The sequence below is a fragment of the Calonectris borealis genome, chromosome 4 (genome assembly GCF_964195595.1).
Source record: "Calonectris borealis chromosome 4, bCalBor7.hap1.2, whole genome shotgun sequence".
Taxonomy (NCBI): domain Eukaryota; kingdom Metazoa; phylum Chordata; class Aves; order Procellariiformes; family Procellariidae; genus Calonectris; species Calonectris borealis.
The window spans coordinates 26,067,570-26,086,961 of record NC_134315.1 but is presented as its reverse complement, the minus strand read 5'-3'; the positions used below and the strand labels follow the sequence as shown (position 1 = coordinate 26,086,961).

General features: G+C 41.1%; 1 protein-coding gene across 2 annotated transcripts in view; it reads right to left on the bottom strand.

Moving 5' to 3' along the window:
* The window catches only part of TBC1D1 (TBC1 domain family member 1), a 121,458-nt gene that overhangs the window by 50,630 nt on the left and 51,436 nt on the right, over positions 1-19,392 (bottom strand). Inside the window, exons 3-8 of one of the 2 annotated variants that reach the window (XM_075148901.1) lie at positions 11,497-12,030; positions 8,385-8,474; positions 4,524-4,628; positions 3,766-3,898; positions 2,253-2,344; positions 508-618 (exon numbers count right to left, since the gene is read on the bottom strand). In XM_075148901.1, the coding sequence (XP_075005002.1) occupies positions 508-618; positions 2,253-2,344; positions 3,766-3,898; positions 4,524-4,628; positions 8,385-8,474; positions 11,497-12,030 (1,065 nt within the window). Of the gene's footprint in view, positions 1-507; positions 619-2,252; positions 2,345-3,765; positions 3,963-4,523; positions 4,629-8,384; positions 8,475-11,496; positions 12,031-19,392 lie in introns of those variants that run through there. The other variant, XM_075148902.1, reaches the window with a different exon arrangement.

The following is a 19,392-nucleotide window of genomic DNA, read 5'->3' as shown; positions in this document are numbered from 1 at the left end:
CTCCTCAGCTACTCCTCCTTAAGGCCACTTCAAATGGTGGTTTGCACACAAGAAATAACTTCCAGCTATCGAGTAAAGGTAACAATCTTTATCAAAGATCAAATCCAATGTGTTGTCAGGACACTGACTCAGACAGACAGGGGGATGGCAAATGCCACAGATCGGCTCAAAGCAATTACAAATTCGTTATATATTCTCTCGCATACATTGAATTTTCACTGTAGTGAGAAGAAAGAAACAACCAAATCAGTGGTCCACCTTGTTTGCATCTCTGTCTCCTAGGCCTGAAATCAGACTGTACCGGGTACCTCAAAATCTGAGATATGCCTGTTTTGGCGCATGACAATAGCCTATGGATCATAAGCAAAACTAGTGTTCACCACTGCCTACAGTTTGAAGTTCCAAAACGCCAATGATGGAAATTTGCCTTTGGAAAGATATAAAAATGGAATGGAAGATTTTTTCCTGGCTCCTTCTCACACGAACTAAAACTGAATGGTTACTTACCTGTTTTGCTTCTCCAACATGAACATGGTCCTTCTGTTTTTCTTCATACATGTTTCTCAAAACAGAGATAACCAACTCATTCTCTTTTTGATCATTTCTTGGTCTTAATTTCTTTAATTGAAAACACCACATGCACAGTAATTATACATTTGTGTAACAGTTACCAAATATTTACTCTTTTCATTTTGTCCCTGTCAATACATCTTTAGTGTAAGAACAAGTTTAACTTGGTTAATGCTACCACTCCAGTCCACCAGAGGACACCAGTGTCCCATGTAAAGCAGCAACACAGCCAGAGAAACACTTGACCTCACTTCATATAGGACAATTTACATGAAAGATAAAGGACAACTGTAGAGGTATCAAATTGCCACAAGCAAATAAAGACTTTAAAAAAATATTTTTGCCAATTTGCTTTTGATGTAAAGAAGACCAAAACACCGTATTTCTGAGTTCGTAGCACACATGAAGTACTGTCTTGCAGTTATGATGCACAACCCTTCTCCTAGAAATCCTTCTCTTTGGACATTTCTTTTTTGGGAAATGACATAGGTATTTTAAAAATTAGTGCACAAGGTGAACATATTTGTCTCTGCTGCATTCTATTTAGATCTGAACTATTGTAAGAGAAAATGTTTTTAAAACAATTTATTATAGAATTTAATCCCAGAAACCTAGCTTTTGAAAAGCATATACCGTTTTAAGCCTATTGATGTAACGCAGAGGATACAGTATGAATTACCTAATGCCAGGGTAGCATATCAGATGAATAAAAATATCCTTAGAAAGACAGTTATCTATGAATGCAAATCATGGTTACAACATATGGAGTTGTAAGAATGCAAGAACTAAAATTTCAGGCAGTCCAACTCAAAAAATCAGCTGAAAAAGATAGGCAAGAGAGACATACTTTACCCTTGGTTTTACCAAGTTAATCGTTTGCAGGCTCTCACCAGAAGCAATTAACAGTTTCCTGTGACTACTAGAAGCTTTAGACTGTTAAAATGTGTGCAGAATACTAAAAGGCAACAGTGCCAGCTAGCTGCTGTATACTAAGAAATTACTTAGCTTATGGAATCGCTCATGGAAGTAACTTCCAAATTTGGTACTGGATGATAAACTGCCACATGGAAACACACAAAGAAACTGAAATGACTCAAGAGAGGAAGGAAACGTTATTTTTTTAAAAAGTCTGAAATTTCCTAATCTTCAATAGTGTGCTAAGCCCAATGACATTTCCTACAATGTTCATCATCTGTGAAAAGCTATGCTTTCCTCTGTGCTAAAATGGATTTCATTCAGAAGATAGAAAGTTAAACTTTTTTAGTTAGTTTGAGTATTAAGATCTAGGATAAATTTTAGGCACAAAATTTTCTGATCTGGGAATGTTACAGTAATTTGTTTTGGTCAAAGTAAGTTTGTTACTTTGTAACAAGTACAAGTTACTGCCTTCACCCACAAAAAATGTGTGCAGTTTTACTCAGTGAGAAGTCAACATTTTCATGGAAAACAAGTAGTATTAGGGGAAGAAAAATGAGTAAAATAAGCCATTTTCATCAAAAGACAAGTTTTTAACAGCTTTAGAAAAAGAATGATATTGAAATTAAAGCATAAGGTGATTAACAGTCTATTAAATAAAGTTAATGAATAATTCACAAAAAAATGAAAATAACTTTGGTGCTTCACACTTATGTTAGCCAAAAACATAAATTGCTTTAAAATCTTGTAGGAAACAAAGAGCTTACCTTAACCTCTTCAAAAATAGAGGCCTGCTCCTGGTTATTTAGTGTTGTGAGATGCTTTTGTAGTTCTAGTTTAGTCTTAGAAGGGTGTAACCCTACCAAGAGGAACAAAAAAGAACAAATCACAGGGTCAAATTTGTGAGAATTAATCAATCACATAAATATGCACACAATTTAAGCCAAAGCTCATCAGTTATTTGAGCTGACCCGTTGCATTGATTTCATAACGGGGCATTAGAAAGATCTCTAGGTTAATTTAAAGCTACTACTGAACTCATGTCTTTAAAATGAGGGACATGAACTCTGCAATGAGGAGATTTACTAAGCACAGACCAGGATTATACTCTTAGCTAAGATTCCATTATCACACAAGATAAAATAAACCCACAGTCTACTACATTTTAACAGACTGCCTTGTTGGTGTTTTAGGCAGTACTGCTTGGATTTTGCTTGTGGTATAAATGTAATTTCCATTTATTTTCTCCAATTTGTATGCCTTGGCCTCTTCTGCAAAAGAGTAGATTTATTGCATGTTAGTGAAGTTCTTGCTTTGCCTCTTGCTGAAAACATTTACTGACAGTCTAAAGCAGACTACCCTCTCATTCAGATTATTTTTTTCTGCTCTCATCCTGGATTAAATTCCTTTCCTCTATTTTCTGTGGAAAAACAGCAAACCATCAACGGTATTTTGTACTTCAGTTTCTGATCATGGCATTTCTCCTTCAGAAGCAGATGATATGATTAACCAGATGGCATGATTAAAGGCATTAAGAATCATTTGCCTTTAAGAAATTTCTCAAAAATTATAGCTAGCTGAAGACCAAAATAGAGTGAAAAGTAATTTTGGAAGTTCTCCAGTTTCATCAAATTAATACTAGATAGGTTTTAGTCCAACAAGCTACTGTCATGTGATCTGTCAAGCTGCTGTTGCCCTTCATTCACCCCAAACATCGCTTAAATGAACAAAACCTAACTGAAATTTGCTGAAATGCAAAGAGATTTTTTTTTTGTCTTGAACTTGTTTTCTGGGCAACAACTACAATTCTAACTGCTGTATTTTCATGAAGGACATAGATCAACACCACAAACATGCATATTAAAAGCTCATTGTCTGGTTCGTGTTTAGTGGTACTGTAATGCCAGTATCTAAGTGGATTCAATAGGACAGCAGGTCATAGCTATTGCAGCATGTATTCTTGAGAAGTTCCTTATGTACAATCCTCTGTTTATATGGTTAATAAAGCCAAGCTAGCTGCAATTCAGTAATATTTAGACTCTTAATCAGTTTTAAAAAATTCAACTAAAATACAAGGAGCATAACTTTTGTTAGAAAATTCTTATTACCTTACAGATAACTTTACATTGCAGTCCTCTAAACAAAGACTGGCTTTCAACCCTCCACCCCAAGTCCCAAGCTCTTTTTAAGTATTCATTCCCTTAGAGTTTCACATGTAAGATTGTCCCCCAGTAAAACTGTTAGAAAAAATATTCAATCAGAAAATTCTTTAAACCTCACCTTCTATCTTTTCACAGAGTTTATGCAAGCTTTGCATAGGACATCCTTCACAGAGCTGGGGCTGTGCCTTGGAAGTTTGTTGCACAGCAGCTACGGTGAAAGCCTGTTTCAATGTCATCATGATTTCATCAACCTGAAAAGAACAGAGTGCAAAAGAACAGAATTTCACTCCTCCATTGAGCTTCTGTTTTTCTTAACACAAACACAACAGTCTTTTAGAATGATACTGACGCTTGTTTGGGAATGTGCTTATGCTTAAAAAGAAAAGCTGTTCCCATGCCCCTTCTGCGCACAAACAAGCAAGACAAAACTCATCGTGAAGTTGTATCTCTTCCAGGCCATCCGATTTTATTACTGTGGTCTAATAAAATATATTACCTCTATCTAGAAATCTTTTCTTGTCTGTGATAAAAAAAGTTTACTGCAGTTGTGACACACTGGCCTGACCTAGAGCACAGTAGTGTAGTCCTGATTTTCTTAACAAGTACACTATTAAAAAAATCTGTTCCAAAAAAAGAGGCATACAGTCTAACTTAGTTTGTGCAATGAAAGGAATTTTTATTGGATTTTAAAGGGGATTTAAACTTCTGCTTTTAAAACAAATTAAAAGTTCCTTTGCAGACTGCTACGTTAGTTACATTTTTGAAATAATTGTATTTCTGAGTGGAGCAGGATTTGAAGACATTTAGTAAAATACAGAGCAATAGAAGGCTTTTAGGGCCTAATATTCTGTGAGGCTCTTCTTTTCTTTCACTTACCAGTGCTTCATCTGTACACTGAAACACGTAGCAAACAAAGTGGAAGCCTCCATTTTCTGAAGACTCTCTGCAGATGAACCCAAAGTGATCCACATGTCTAATTCCCTAGCACAAAAACAACAGTAATGAAGCAGTCATATTTACTTTCAATATTTTGTACCTGTATTTTTTCCAGTAACAAAAGCATGGAAGGCCCAACAGCATTACAGATAGGTCACATATCTCTGTTCAGCTACATTGAAGTCATCTGGCCATTAAAAATCTATTCTGTTATAGAACCTATTACTTCATTAATCTTTTAAATTTCACTTAAGTCGGAGGATGTTTGTTGGTTTTGTGTGGTTTTTTTTTTTTTTAATGACTGAATTATAATAGATCCATTGGAAAACACTTACAAGGATGAAGAAATACCATTCAAGATATATTTTACTCAATATCGGAAATAGCATGGGGAAAAAAGCTCGCTCTTTTTCTTCTCTTTTGCTTAAGCGGTCATCAATTGCTTTACCTTTGTAAGAGCAAATCAAAGCAATAGTGAAAAATGGATAAAAATTTTTTTTCACCTAAAGAAAAGCTTGGCTAGTTAAAAAATGAAAATGGTTAAATATATTACTTAAAGATCACTCATGGGAGCATTTATTTCTCCTAAAAGGCATGCAAATTCAGGCACAATCTACTTGCAACAGTAGATAAACAGTACATCCTGGTAAAATGCTAAGAAGGTTTTTTAATTGCTGGGAATTTTTTTCTTTTATGAAAAGACGTTCAGATGAATAGAGTTAGATGATCCCAGTGCAACATTCTTGGTTTTAAAAAAAAAAAAAAAAAAACCAAAAACCAAAAAACAAACTTATGATGATGAATTACATGCACAGTGGTAGAGCCTGTTTATAGGAATTCAATTACACTCAGCACCATTTTACTACCTTCTAGCTGTCATGGCACAACAATATTAAAGTCAGGCAAAGAGAGGCAATAAACTGTTGTATCAAAAATCATAATGATGAATCACAGTAAATCAGAAATTTCAGTGAAATTTAAACAATCTGAAGATGCCAAGCAGTACTTTTTTGTTGCCTTTTTTTGCTTTTCCTTGTTAACACGTCAAGAATCACTGAATATCTCTTTGTCTTTTTATCATGAAGAAAACATTAAAAAAAAGCATTTAAAAAGCATAAAAAGTGAATACTTCTATAAAACAAAATGGCCAGGTGTCCCAAAAAACAACATGTTATAGCATCAGATATCCTTAAGCAATCCGAACAACGTTGTCTTATCATTCGAAATACTAACAATAAACCTTCAGAGAATGCCAGCTGAATGAAGGAAAATAATTTAACATATATGGAGATACCCGGTTTGTTGGAATGTGACAATTACACATAGATAACAAAGGCTTTATTACGCAAACATCAGGCACTAATATGCCATGAGAACAAAAAGATCAGAAGGACATTCAAATGATGTGAAGCCTGCAGCTTCTCCAACTCTAGCTCCATTGGATGTCCAGGCTAAGCGTTTTAGGAGGCACCTATGTGATAAAGCAAGAATAGGCTGATGCGACCCACAGACTCTCTCTCTCTCCATCATCCACAGAGATGTGTACAGAACGCCCCCTCTCTAACCCCTCCAGCCCTTGTTTCTTCTTCTGAAAGCCCATTTCTTCTCCTGAAGACCCAGCTGCTACTGTGGAGGGAGCCCACCTGGGATCACAGCCCTGCACACAAAACTGCGACAAACTGGCAAACGGTCTTAGCTGTTTCAGATTAGCTAATTCAGATACTGCCCCAGGACCACATACTTCTTTCTGCCATTATAATATCTCACTGATGGATTGGGCACTCTAGAAATTAAATACTGATTCCGATCTCCCTTATAATTTAACTCCAGTGCCTCCAAGAAAAGGTTATGGAAGTTCTTGTACGATCAAGATGAGTCCGTAAGATCGTTCCGTCAAGTCTTCTGAAATGTGCATACTGGGGGGAAAAGCCCTCTGTACCCCAATACCAATATTTGCCCAACTGACATAACATCTGCCCAGTAGCACATTCTTCAGACAGGAAGGGAGAATTCAATCAGAATCTCATTCCTACTGTTCTGAGGAGCACAACCATCTGCTGACCTTCAGGGCAAGTGACAAAGTCTACCTAACTAGCTCCTGCCTAAGAAGATGGCCTAAGGGAACATGGTGATAAAGATTTTTCTGTGATCAAGGAGTTCTCTTCAAAGGTCTTGATCTGACAGCATGCAAACTACTTACATTTACTCTGAAATTTTCAGAATAGGTACCTGTATGTTTAGTGATGAAAGCTATCCTCATCAAATTAAAAAACAAAGTCATTTATGAAAAAAAAAAAAATCCCAAAAAGCTAGAAGCAAATAACAGCAAATCATATTCCTTATATTTAAAAATGGGTAAATAAACCTACTGCAAAAAAAAAAAAAGCTTTGCCCCAATATCATTAAGACGAGAGCCTGTAATGCACTGAGTAGACCTGCACTATGCAAGTAAGCCAAGTGCAAAATAGTTCCTAGTGCAAGAAAGAGTGGCAAAATTCACATCCTGGTATATTAGGTCATATTCCCACCCAAGGCCCACAGTACAAACAAGCATTGCATTAGCTTAATTCAAGGTGAATTTTTAGTTAAACTATCCATTCCTCAATAAATGAAAGTTTATTTATATAATTATAGTTCAGGGTAATTTCTCAGGGTTTTAAACTAAAATAATCTATAACACATTTTAAAGGAATTAAGTGTTCTTTAAGGACTCTATCCTAGTTTAATGAATTAAATTCAATTTCCCCATTCACTTAAACTGAATCAAATCTGGTACACAGACAAACTAAATACAAATAATGCCCTGCAGGACAGAAAACGGCTAGTGAAAGACAAATCCCTGCATCATGACACTGGTTAGCTAACAAAAGCAACTGGTCTATGAAATGTCTTTATGAACAGTCGTTTCAGTCTGCAGGTTGATACTTGAGTAACTCTCAAAGGAGAATCCTCCGCTCCTGTACAGAGGACCTGCCAGCAGTTAGTGCAGCTGCCCACACAGGAGTGCTGTAATTGCCCGAGCTGTCCAATGTCCTTGACGTGACGTAACTGTTCCGCCCTCACACCGCTGAGCTGAGTGTGAATCACATGCCCGCGTAACCTACGCAATGCCATTACTGCATCTTAACATGTGTAAGCTGCATCTCTTTCAAAACATCACCACTCGAAATAAGCCATTAGATAAATTGCACCCTCACATAATCCATGCAAAATCAAAATCAGAGCCACGAAAATAAGTGAAGGACAGGGAAGCACACTCTGTGGGATAAGTAACAGGGATTAATAGTGAATGAGGAGGCTCTGAAATATGCTTGCCCTCAGTGCATCACACACACTACCTCTACATCGCAGAGGATTCTCTTCTTTTACATACATGCAATTTATACTCTTGGAAAAAAAAGTATTTTTGAAGTATTTTTCAGAGAACTCTTACATATCATTTATCTCCTTTCATTATCACTTCTTGAAAAATATGTCTCGGAGAATCCCAGATTTGCACAACTGTGAATCATGCCCGCTGAAATTTCAAACTAGAACTGACCAGGGTATTCCTTCTAGCTCATATTACTCATCCACCACACACAGAAGTGAGTCTTTACCTCAGAAATTACAATGCAAAGCACGAGAAAAGAATGACAGTTTTACAAAATTACTGATTAACTAGCAACTTGTCAATAGCAATTACTGAAACCGCTGGGATGAGAATCCATTTGAAATGCTAGGAGAGAGGAGAACATGAGCATTCACAAATGGAGAATATTTAAACAAAAAAAAGAGAGAAAGAATACACTGCAATCTTACCTGAGAACAAAAGGATATTTCTTTAAAGCTTTTTTCAATTGCTACTTTTTTTGTGTCAGGACTGATAAGGTAAACTTCAGACTGTCCAATCTAAAAAGAGCAAAATAAATAGCAAGATGATAACAAGTAACATTACACTTCCTTTTGTCTCGCTATAAAAATGCTTCCTGGACATAAATCTTAATTTTTTTTCTACTTATATATTTAGACCCATTAGTTTATTATTACCAGAGAAAGAGGGAATACTGAAACAACATGGATTTGGCATTTAGAGCTCTGCACACCACTGAACTGAGATTTAGCTTCATATTTGAGACAAGAGACTGAGAATACTGTTTAATTAGATGAGAGTAATATTATACCACAAGTAACTTAATTTGCACTGAGAAAATATACTCACACTCCCTTTTCTTATTTTCTGCAGGTTTGGCACATACCACATTCCCAAAAGCTACTTAACGAAATTGTCCTAAAATGTAAATCCAAGTGTGTGCCTCTACCTGTATTCCACCTAATTATTTTTTAGGGTTTTATTAATTTATTTAAGACACACATAGCATTTAATTCAAAGGCTTTAACTCAAACTATAAAAATGAGCTTACTGGAATATATTTTCTAACTCAATATAATCTGTAGGCCATTTGTACAGCAGTGTTCCAAAACCTGACGCTAACTTTTGATGGGCAAAGGGCATTTTTAAGGTGAAACTATTGTTTTCAATTTTACAGCTTCTGGCAACATCTTTGTAACGTTTTAACAGCTAAAATTTAAATTCCTCATAGTTTCTAGCACATCAGAAAGTCTGCTAAGGACAAGTCTTGTATCAGATTTTAGGGAAGATGGGTAGAATCTGAGCATGACTTAAACAAACCTGCTGAAGCTTCAACCACTAACACATCCCAAAAGATGCACTTAAAAAGATCAGCAGAACCAATATACCTGTAATTTCTTAAGGAAGGGAAAGGAGGGAATTCTGTGTGTAAATGGATCAAGTGAGATATGCCACCTCTGTGTGTCTAAAAATGGTCCTGTGCATTCACCTTCCATCTCTTCTTTCACTTCAACCAGTCACAATGATTTTCCCCAACTCCCTGCTGGTTTCCTTGTATTGTCCCCAGGGCTGACCTCACATGTGTTTATGGGGTTATTGCTTCCAACACCTACTCAGCAGCCTCCTCCTGCTCCCTGCTGCCTTCCCCTCCCTGCAGTGAGAGGCTCCTCCTGCGCTCTGCCCCACATACTCCTTTCACACTTGGTCCAGGGCAGCAGGGATCATTTGAAGCCAACTGAACAAGGGGAAAAAAAACCCCAATACATCCCCCCCAAAATACAGCCAGGAGAACAGCCTAAAAATAATAAAGAAACCTGAAATCCTAAGAAATTGCCTAGGAAAGCAGTTCTTCAGGAAGAGATATCAAAATCAGGACTGTCTGAACCAGGTCAGGAGACTCATGCGAACATTTTTCCACACCTCATACACCAACCTCTGCTGCAGTCCTGGGGAAAATCTAGGTAAGAACTTCAACTGAGAAAATATAAACAATTTTTTTCCTCTGGATATAAGTTACTTTTAAGCATTTCGTATGTAGCCACACACAAACCGATAAGCAAAGGTGCATGCTGTATGGATATCATTACTTAGAGCCTGCTGAACATGGGGGACAGCTAACCAACAAACTGAGCTCTGCCACGAGCTGCTAGCTTGTGGATACTGGAGGCACAAACCACGGTTACTTCACTTCCTTATATTCAGCTGAATTCAGACTGGCTGAATGGCAAAAGAATACAACTGTGCATACTAAACAGTATTTTCCTAGGCAAAAAGCAACCCAAGATAGAAAGCCTGATCAGTAGAGCCTGTCAGCAGGTGACTGACATTATATTCAGGCTGAAGCTGCATGTGTCTGTGAGAACTGTTGCATCTATTTAATATAAATTAAAAATGCACTCACTGGAGTAAGAAGATCTGGACCTAAGTAGTCCATCTGTAATCTCCCTATCTCTAAAACATATGCCAGGAATTAATAATGGAGTCAGGACTTGTTTAAAAATTAGACCTTATTATAAAGGGCGTCTATACGTTCTGTGTGAAATACGTGCTCAGGGAAGAAGGTAAACATGGAATTGTTTTTACTGGAGCACAAAATTTCTCTCTACCTTCTTCCACTTCTCTCTTTGACGCCAGCCTGCCACGACTAAACAGAAGTTTTAAATCAGCTAACTACACCTCTTTCTGTGTGGTACTTTTTACAGATATAACACTTTGGCAATCCTTCTTAAAACAGCACTTCTCTTTCCCCCTCTCTGAAAAACCTGCTGTAACTGCAACCACTCCACTCTGTTACTGTCCTTAAAAACTCCCAGCCCCAACAGCAGCTGACAGATCCAAGATGACCTTATGGCAGCCATGCATTGCAATATCAGCTCCAGGTTTGCATTATGATCATAAGATACAAGATACAGAAAATATGTTATATTACTTATCTATCATGAGGATTGTAAGAGGAGCAACTAACACATTCCTTACTTGTTTCTCAGGTCTTGAAAAATACTTTTGCTGCTCACCTATGAAGGCAAGGGCATTGCTAGCCACACAAAAGTAGGACAGGAGTGGAGGAGCCTAGGAAGTTACTACACTATTCCATCATTACACAGATATGTTGGCAACAGGAACACCACGAATTACACTGCTTCTCATGGGATATAAAGTCCACTAGCCCACAGTCATGCTTTAGTCCTTCTGCTCTAGCTACAGGTAACTCATTCATGTGGAAATTTATTTCTTCTGTTACTAGTTAGTGTAACTGTACATATCATTTTGCAATTGTAAAAATACCTACTAACTTGCTGTAGCTTTCTAAAAGCTGTCTTTAGAAGCCCAATGTTTCAGGTAGTGCTGTTTTAAACTATTTAATGTAAACTAATTTTGACTATGTTAAACAATTTACACTGACTGGTAATGCTTTCTAGAAAAATACACGAGTTAAGTTCTGTAATTGCAATTAAGTTATTAAAGAAGTAACTGCCATCTGTCAGAACATCTGCTTTGGTGTTTGCCACTCCAAATTCTGACACATGAAAACGCCATCAATAGCTGCAAATCTTGCTTTACCGTAAACAACATTGTCCGGTTTTCTGCAATGTCTGTTGGCTGCACAACACTGTGTCCATAGATAAGTTGACTTTTAAGGTTCAGTGAAATTGCATCTTCTTCAAAAGACCTGACAAAGCTGTTACTCCTATGGCTTCCCTCTTGCAAATCCTTCTTAAAAGCAAAGGAACGAAGCCCAGGCTGAGAAAATGATTTCCTAATTGGCCTTTTCTCCTCCTCTTCACCGACCAAGGGCTGGAAGACAGACCGAAATTTGTTGCTGAAAGAGAAGCCTCCGAAGTTATTGGCAGTTTCATGTTGTTGGGATGATAAGTTGAAATCTGATTTTTTTGTACAACTTGCACGATTAAATTTCTCTATGCATTCATCTATGAGTGCTGGAGGTGCATTTTTATGTGCTACTGTCACCCGTCCACAGAACAGCACCTCAAATTTTTTGGCAAAAGGGTCTTCAACATCTGAGAGATTATTCTGAAACTCTTCTTGACGAGCAATTTTTCCTGCTTGTCGAATAGAGCTTATAATCTCAGGCACCTACAGGAGGGGAAAAAAAAAGTACACAACATTAGCATCTAGTGCTTTGTGACAAACAAGTTGCAACACTAAGACGTGCTCCCTGCATTTTTCTGGAGTGACTAATTTGGTTTTGTTTTCTGAAAGATCAGTTGAGTTGATCTTGTATTTGTCCAATAGACACATTATAGAAGTCAAACACTGATTAGCTGAATTGCTCATTTGTTTCGCTGCCAGGAGTTCACCATCATCAACACGTTGTCAGAACAGCTTCGTCTCTTGTAATGCTGTATGTTTTCAGTAAAACTTTTGCACCTGGAGAAACCAGTATAATGTGACAAATTCAAACTCAAAATGAAAGATAAAAATACTTCAGAAAACGTAAGAGAAGCCACAGACTAATTAATTGGGAAAGTTATTTAATCTCTGTTATTTTTCACTCCCTTCTCTTACTCAAGCATTCATGTCATGTACATTAATGAGTCTCTTGCAAATTTGCTTTCAACTTCATAATAGCATTATTACGTTGTTATGGCAGTTTGGTGTTTGGGGTTTTTTTAACTGTAAGTAGCTGTGTTTTTTAAAGAAACACATTCATTATTTTAGATGTTCATTTTTATTCTAGCATCCTAGATGACACTCTTGAATATTACTTCCACATTCAGTATCACTTGCAGGGCATTTGTATGAGCAAGCAGTCTGCTACAGCCCACAGGTGGTGTAATTATAAACAAAACCCAAACTGCTATCTGATATATTGTAAGTAACAGTAAACGGTCACAATTTCCAATATGGTTATAAGGTAGGAACATGCATATGCTATCTGCTAAGCTGCTGCGAGGCCGATGCTCGATTACATCCCACTGCTTTGACTGGCCTAGGAGATTAAGGTTCTTCTGCGGCATGTGCTGCTGCCATAATGACAAATGCGGGGCCACCATCTATGATTACAACATATAATTCTGCCAACTTTTTAATTCTCCCAAATTACTTTGAGAAAAATCCATGCTAAATGTGCCTGTTTCCTGATGAAACAAATTTCCTCTGCCAAGCATTGATGAGAGCTTACTTACAAGTATTTGGCTGCAGATAGTACAGAAGGAAGTCTGGGAGCAGCAGACAAACAGCAGCCTAGAAAAGCCATCTCCCCTATGAGAAAAGGCATCCCTGAACCTAAACAATGCTGTGGAGACACAACCTCTGTCTTTTCCAGACATTTCTATGGTTATCTAATGGCTTAAGCGTAATGCAATATTGTAGATAAACCAACGCAGGAAACAGCAAAGAACTTAGAGGAAAAAAAAGGTTGAACAGTGAAAACTGAATGGTTATATTCTGGGTGCTCATAAAGACCTCAGTAGGATTCTTTTTATAAACAAGTGTCGAGGTTTAACCTGGCAGGCAGCCAAATACCACGCAGCCGCTCACTCACTCCCCCCACCCCCAGCGGGACGGGGAGAGAATCGGAAGGGTAAGAGTGAGAAAAAACTCGTGGGTTGAGATAAAGACAGTTTAATAGAACAGGGGAAAAAAAGGAAAATAATAATGATAATGATAAAATATACAAAATTAGTGATGCACAATGCAATTGCTCACCACCCGCGCTGACCGATAACCAAGTAGCGATCGGTACTTCCTGGATCACGCCTACCCTTCATATACTGAGCATGACGTCACATGGTATGGAATACCCCATTAGCCAGCTGGGCTGGCTGTCCTGATTATGTTCCCTCCCATCTTGTGTACCTAGCTCAGTCAGTAGGCACGGGAGCTGTCCTTGGACTAGGAGGGCACTTAGCAACAACTGAAAACATCAGTGTGTTATCAACATTCTCCTCGTACTAAATCCAAAACACAGCACTAGGAAGAAATTTAACCCTATCCCAGCCGAAACCAGGACAGTATCCACCCCTTATTCCATACCATTTACGTCGTGCTTAGGTCTCACATCTTTTTTAATACATTTCAATTAACCACCACTATCTTTCTTTATATATACACACATATATATATATGCACGCACAGATATCATTCCCTCGGTCTATGGACTATCCCTCTAAAATGTCCACTGAGTTCATTTAGTCCATGACTTTGGGCTCCATCTGTTATAACAGTCTTTCAGGGCCGAAGAGATGGTGTGCGGTGTTGGGCCGTTGCATCCTGAAGCCAGTTCTCATTTCGGTACTGCTGCGCTCGTCCAGTTCTATCATCGTTGCACTTCGCTCGGTTTCATCGGAGTTAGTTCATTCTTCACTAATCTGGGTGATTTTCACTGCTATACCACTGCTATATCATAGAAATAATGACATACAATATCATGTAACAGTTGACATCAAAATTCAGTTCACTGGCTATTTTCACCCAAAATCAAATCCCCTTGAGGTACACACCGGACCTCCCCATCCTTTCGCATCACCCACCAAGTGTACCCAGGTCCTTGAGCAAAAGCAATCCCACGGATGGGTTTTCCCTTGCCAGAGGCAGGAGTAACCCAGACTGTCTTCCCCAGCATATTTCTCATATGCACGACGGGGACTTTATCTCCATCTAAAGTACGTAAGAGTCTTGATTGGGCAGGGCCAGCTCGATTGGCAGATCCCCTGGTATTGACTAACCAGGTGGCCTTTGCTAAATGTGTGTCCCAATGTTTGAATGTCCCACCACCCATTGCTCTCAGCGTAGTTTTTAGCAGTCCATTGTATCGTTCGATTTTCCCGGAGGCTGGTGCATGGTAGGGGATGTGATAGACCCACTCAATGCCATGCTCTTTGGCCCAGGTGTCTATGAGGGCGTTTCGGAAGTGAGTCCCGTTGTCTGACTCAATTCTTTCTGGGGTGCCATGTCGCCACAGGACTTGCTTTTCAAGGCCCAGGATGGTGTTCCGGGCAGTGGCATGGGGCACAGGATATGTTTCCAACCATCCGGTGGTTGCTTCCACCATGGTGAGCACATAGCGCTTACCGTGTCGGGTTTGTGGGAGCGTGATATAATCAATCTGCCAGGCCTCCCCATATTTATATTTCAACCATCGTCCTCCATACCAGAGAGGCTTTACTCGCTTGGCTTGTTTGATTGCAGCGCACGTTTCACATTCGTGGATAACCTGTGCAATAGCGTCCATGGTCAAGTCCACCCCTCGATCACGAGCCCATCTATATGTTGCATCTCTTCCTTGATGGCCTGACGCGTCATGGGCCCACCGAGCTATAAATAGTTCACCCTTATGTTGCCAGTCCAAATCCACCTGAGCCACTTCAATCTTTGCAGCCTGGTCCACCTGCTCGTTATTTTGATGTTCCTCAGTAGCCCGACTCTTGGGTACGTGAGCATCTACGTGACGTACTTTTACAGTCAGGTTCTCTACCCGGGCAGCAATATCTTGCCACAACGCGGCAGCCCAGATGGGTTTACCTCTGCGCTGCCAGTTGTTCTGCTTCCATTGCTGCAACCACCCCCACAGGGCATTTGCCACCATCCATGAGTCAGTATAGAGATAGAGTACTGGCCATTTTTCTCGTTCAGCAATGTCCAAGGCCAGCTGGATGGCTTTCACCTCTGCAAACTGGCTCGATTCACCTTCTCCTTCAGCAGTTTCTGCAACTTGGCGTATGGGACTCCATACAGCAGCTTTCCATCTCCGATGTTTTCCCACAAGGCGACAGGACCCATCAGTGAACAGGGCATATTGCTTCTCGTTTTCTGGTAGTTTATTATACAGTGGGGCTTCTTCAGCACGTGTCACCTCCTCCTCTGGGGATATGTCAAAATCTTTGCCTTCTGGCCAGTTCGTGATCACCTCCAAGATTCCTGGGCGACTGGGGTTTCCTATTCGGGCCCGTTGTGTGATCAGTGCGACCCACTTACTCCACGTAGCATCGGTTGCATGATGTGTAGAGGGGACGCTCCCTTTGAACATCCAGCCCAGCACCGGCAGTCGGGGTGCCAGGAGGAGCTGTGCTTCAGTGCCAACCACTTCCGAAGCAGCTTGAACCCCTTCATATGCTGCCAATATCTCCTTCTCAGTTGGAGTGTAGCGGGCCTCGGATCCTCTGTATCCCCGACTCCAGAACCCTAAGGGTCGACCTCGAGTCTCCCCTGGTGCTTTCTGCCAGAGGCTCCAGGTAGGGCCATTCTCCCCGGCTGCGGTGTAGAGCACATTCTTTACATCTTGTCCTGCCCGGACTGGCCCAAGGGCTACTGCATGAACTATCTCCTGTTTAATTTGTTCAAAGGCTTGTCGTTGCTCAGGGCCCCATTTGAAGTCGTTCTTCTTCCTGGTCACTTGATAGAGAGGGCTTACGATCTGACTGTAATTTGGAATATGCATTCTCCAAAAACCCACAACGCCTAAGAAAGCTTGCGTTTCCTTTTTGTTAGTTGGTGGAGACATGGCTGTTATTTTATTGATCACATCTGTTGGGATCTGACGACGTCCATCTTGCCATTTTATTCCTAAAAACTGGATCTCCTGTGCAGGTCCCTTGACCTTACTTTGTTTTATGGCAAAACCAGATTTCAGAAGGATTTGAATTATTTTCTTCCCTTTCTCAAAAACTTCTTCTGCTGTGTTGCCCCATACGATGATGTCGTCAATGTACTGCAGGTGTTCTGGAGCCTCACCCTGTTCCAGTGCGGTGTGGATCAGTCCATGGCAAATGGTAGGGCTGTGTTTCCACCCCTGGGGCAGTCGGTTCCAGGTGTACTGGACGCCCCTCCAAGTGAAAGCAAACTGTGGCCTGCACTCTGCCGCCAAAGGGATGGAGAAGAAGGCATTAGCAATGTCAATTGTGGCGTACCACTTGGCTGCCTTCGACTCCAGTTCGTATTGAAGTTCTAGCATGTCCGGCACGGCAGCACTCAGTGGCGGCGTGACTTCGTTCAGGCCACGGTAGTCTACTGTTAGTCTCCACTCTCCATTAGACTTTCGCACTGGCCATATGGGACTGTTGAAGGGTGAGCGAGTCTTGCTGATCACTCCTTGGCTCTCCAGTCGACGAATCAGCTCATGGATGGGGATCAGAGAGTCTCGGTTGGTGCGGTATTGCCGCCGGTGCACTGTTGTGGTAGCGATTGGTACCTGTTGTTCTTCAACCCTCAGCAACCCCACAACAGAAGGATCCTGTGAGAGACCGGGCAAGGTGGACAGCTGTTTAATTTCCTCCGTCTCCAGGGCAGCTATACCAAAAGCCCACCGGTACCCTTTTGGGTCCTTAAAATACCCTCTCCTGAGGTAGTCTATGCCAAGGATGCACGGAGCCTCTGGGCCAGTCACAATGGGGTGCTTCTGCCACTCATTCCCGGTCAGGCTCACTTCGGCCTCCAATACAGTTAACTCTTGGGATCCCCCTGTCACTCCAGAAATACAAATGGGTTCTGCCCCTTTATAGCTTGATGGCATCAGGGTACACTGTGCACCAGTGTCTACGAGAGCCTTATACTCCTGTGGGTCTGATGTGCCAGGCCATCGAATCCACACAGTCCAGTAAACCCGGTTGTCCCTTTCCTCCACCTGGCTGGAGGCAGGGCCCCTCTAGTTCTGGTCATAGTATCCATCTCTCACTTCTTGCAAACGTGAGTCAAGAATTCCTTCATTGCAATTACAGTCCAAAGTAAGATCAGCCCTTCTACTCTGTCTGGGGAACTGTTCACTGGAAACTGGACCGTCGTGAGACAGGTTTTTCCTGACAACTGGAGCAGCATTTTTCCTGGGAGAACCCCCTTGTGTGATTGTTTTTCCTTGCAACTCACGTACACGTGCCTCTAGGATGAAGGTAGGTTTTCCATCCCACTGCCTCATGTCCTCTCCGTGGTCACGCAGGTAAAACCACAGGGTGCCCCGTGGTGTGTACTTTCTATATCCTCTCTCTTGAGGAGAAAAACGCTGACTCCTAATGGCTGAGATACTGGTCCGTACAGGTGGAGAATAAGACATATCCTCTTTGAGTTGCTGGACCTCTCGGGATAGTTTCTCTACAGCCGAGACAAGGGAGGAGGAGATAGTTTCTTCGAAATCCCGAAGTCTGCTAACCACCTCATCCACCGTTGGTGCTTCTTCCTCTTTCCAGCACAGTACTGCCAACGAACTGGCATACGATGCTGGTGCGCTCCGTACCAACTTCCGCCACATGGGTCGCGTACACTGGACGTCATCTGGATCTTTGGGTGTTAGGGGGTCATCCAGGTCACTATAAACCACCTCCAGCACGCCTAGTTCTCTCAGGTACTGGATACCTCTCTCCATAGTGGTCCATTTGCCTAGGCGATATATAACATCTTCCTTGAAGGGATACCTTTCCTTTACGCCTGACAGCAGTCGCCTCCAGAGGCTGAGGACCTGTGTCCCTTTTCCAATTGCTTTGTCAATACCTGCTTCCCTAGCAAGGGATCCCAGTTGTTTGGCCTCCTTCCCCTCTAATTCCAGGCTACTGGCCCCATTATCCCAGCATCGGAGCAGCCAGGTAACAATATGCTCGCCTGGACGACGGCCGAAATCTTTCCGCATATCTCGCAACTCATTCAGGGATAAGGATCGGGTGGTTTCCGTCTCGTTTATGAGTTCTTCCTCTTCCTCCTCCCCTCCTCGTGATGGCCCTGGTTTTCCATCATCCTTTTCTACACGACCTGACTTCCGCTTCAAAGATTTCTTCTTCTGTACAGGGGCGACGGATACCAGCGACGGTTGGTCCTCTGGTTCAGCTGTAGTACCCGTCGCGAGGGTTTGGGTAGCTGCAGTGCCTGTTGCGGGGGTTGGGGTAACTGTAGTGACTGTTGCCGGGGTCTGAGTAGCCATAGTGGTTGTTGTGGGGGTTGAAGTAGCCACGGTGCCTGTCGCAGGGGTTTGAGTAGCCACAGTGGTTGCCGTGCGGGTTGAAGGAGCTACAGTGCCTGTCGTGGGGGTTTGAGTAGTCACTGTATCTGTTGCTGGGGTTGATCTCTGGACAGTATTCCTGAACAGTTGTTTAACTCTAAACAAGGCCTGAACCACATTCAGGAGACATAGCAATATGAACATGCTCGTTTGAACATCCCAAGGATATTCAAAATTCTCAGGGAATATTGTAGACGTCTTCATGAAGAGGATAGAAGAAAAAGGAGTTTCTGAAGATATGGAGGGGAAGGTGAACAAGTGGGAGAAAGTGTCCCATCCTGTCTCCCCCCTAAATTCATCCTCTGAGGTGAAGACGTAAAAAGTGTAATTATTAATAGTTTCCAAAAGATAGCTCCTGAAGAACAGGAATGATGGCAGTGCTGAGTACAGGCTCGTGACCAATAATTTTATCATAACATAAAGCCAGGTCACACAGTATAGCAAAGCAATGACCTTAATCCATTTCCCAGAGATGACCAACCCCACATACAAACTGATAATCAGCAGTATAGACA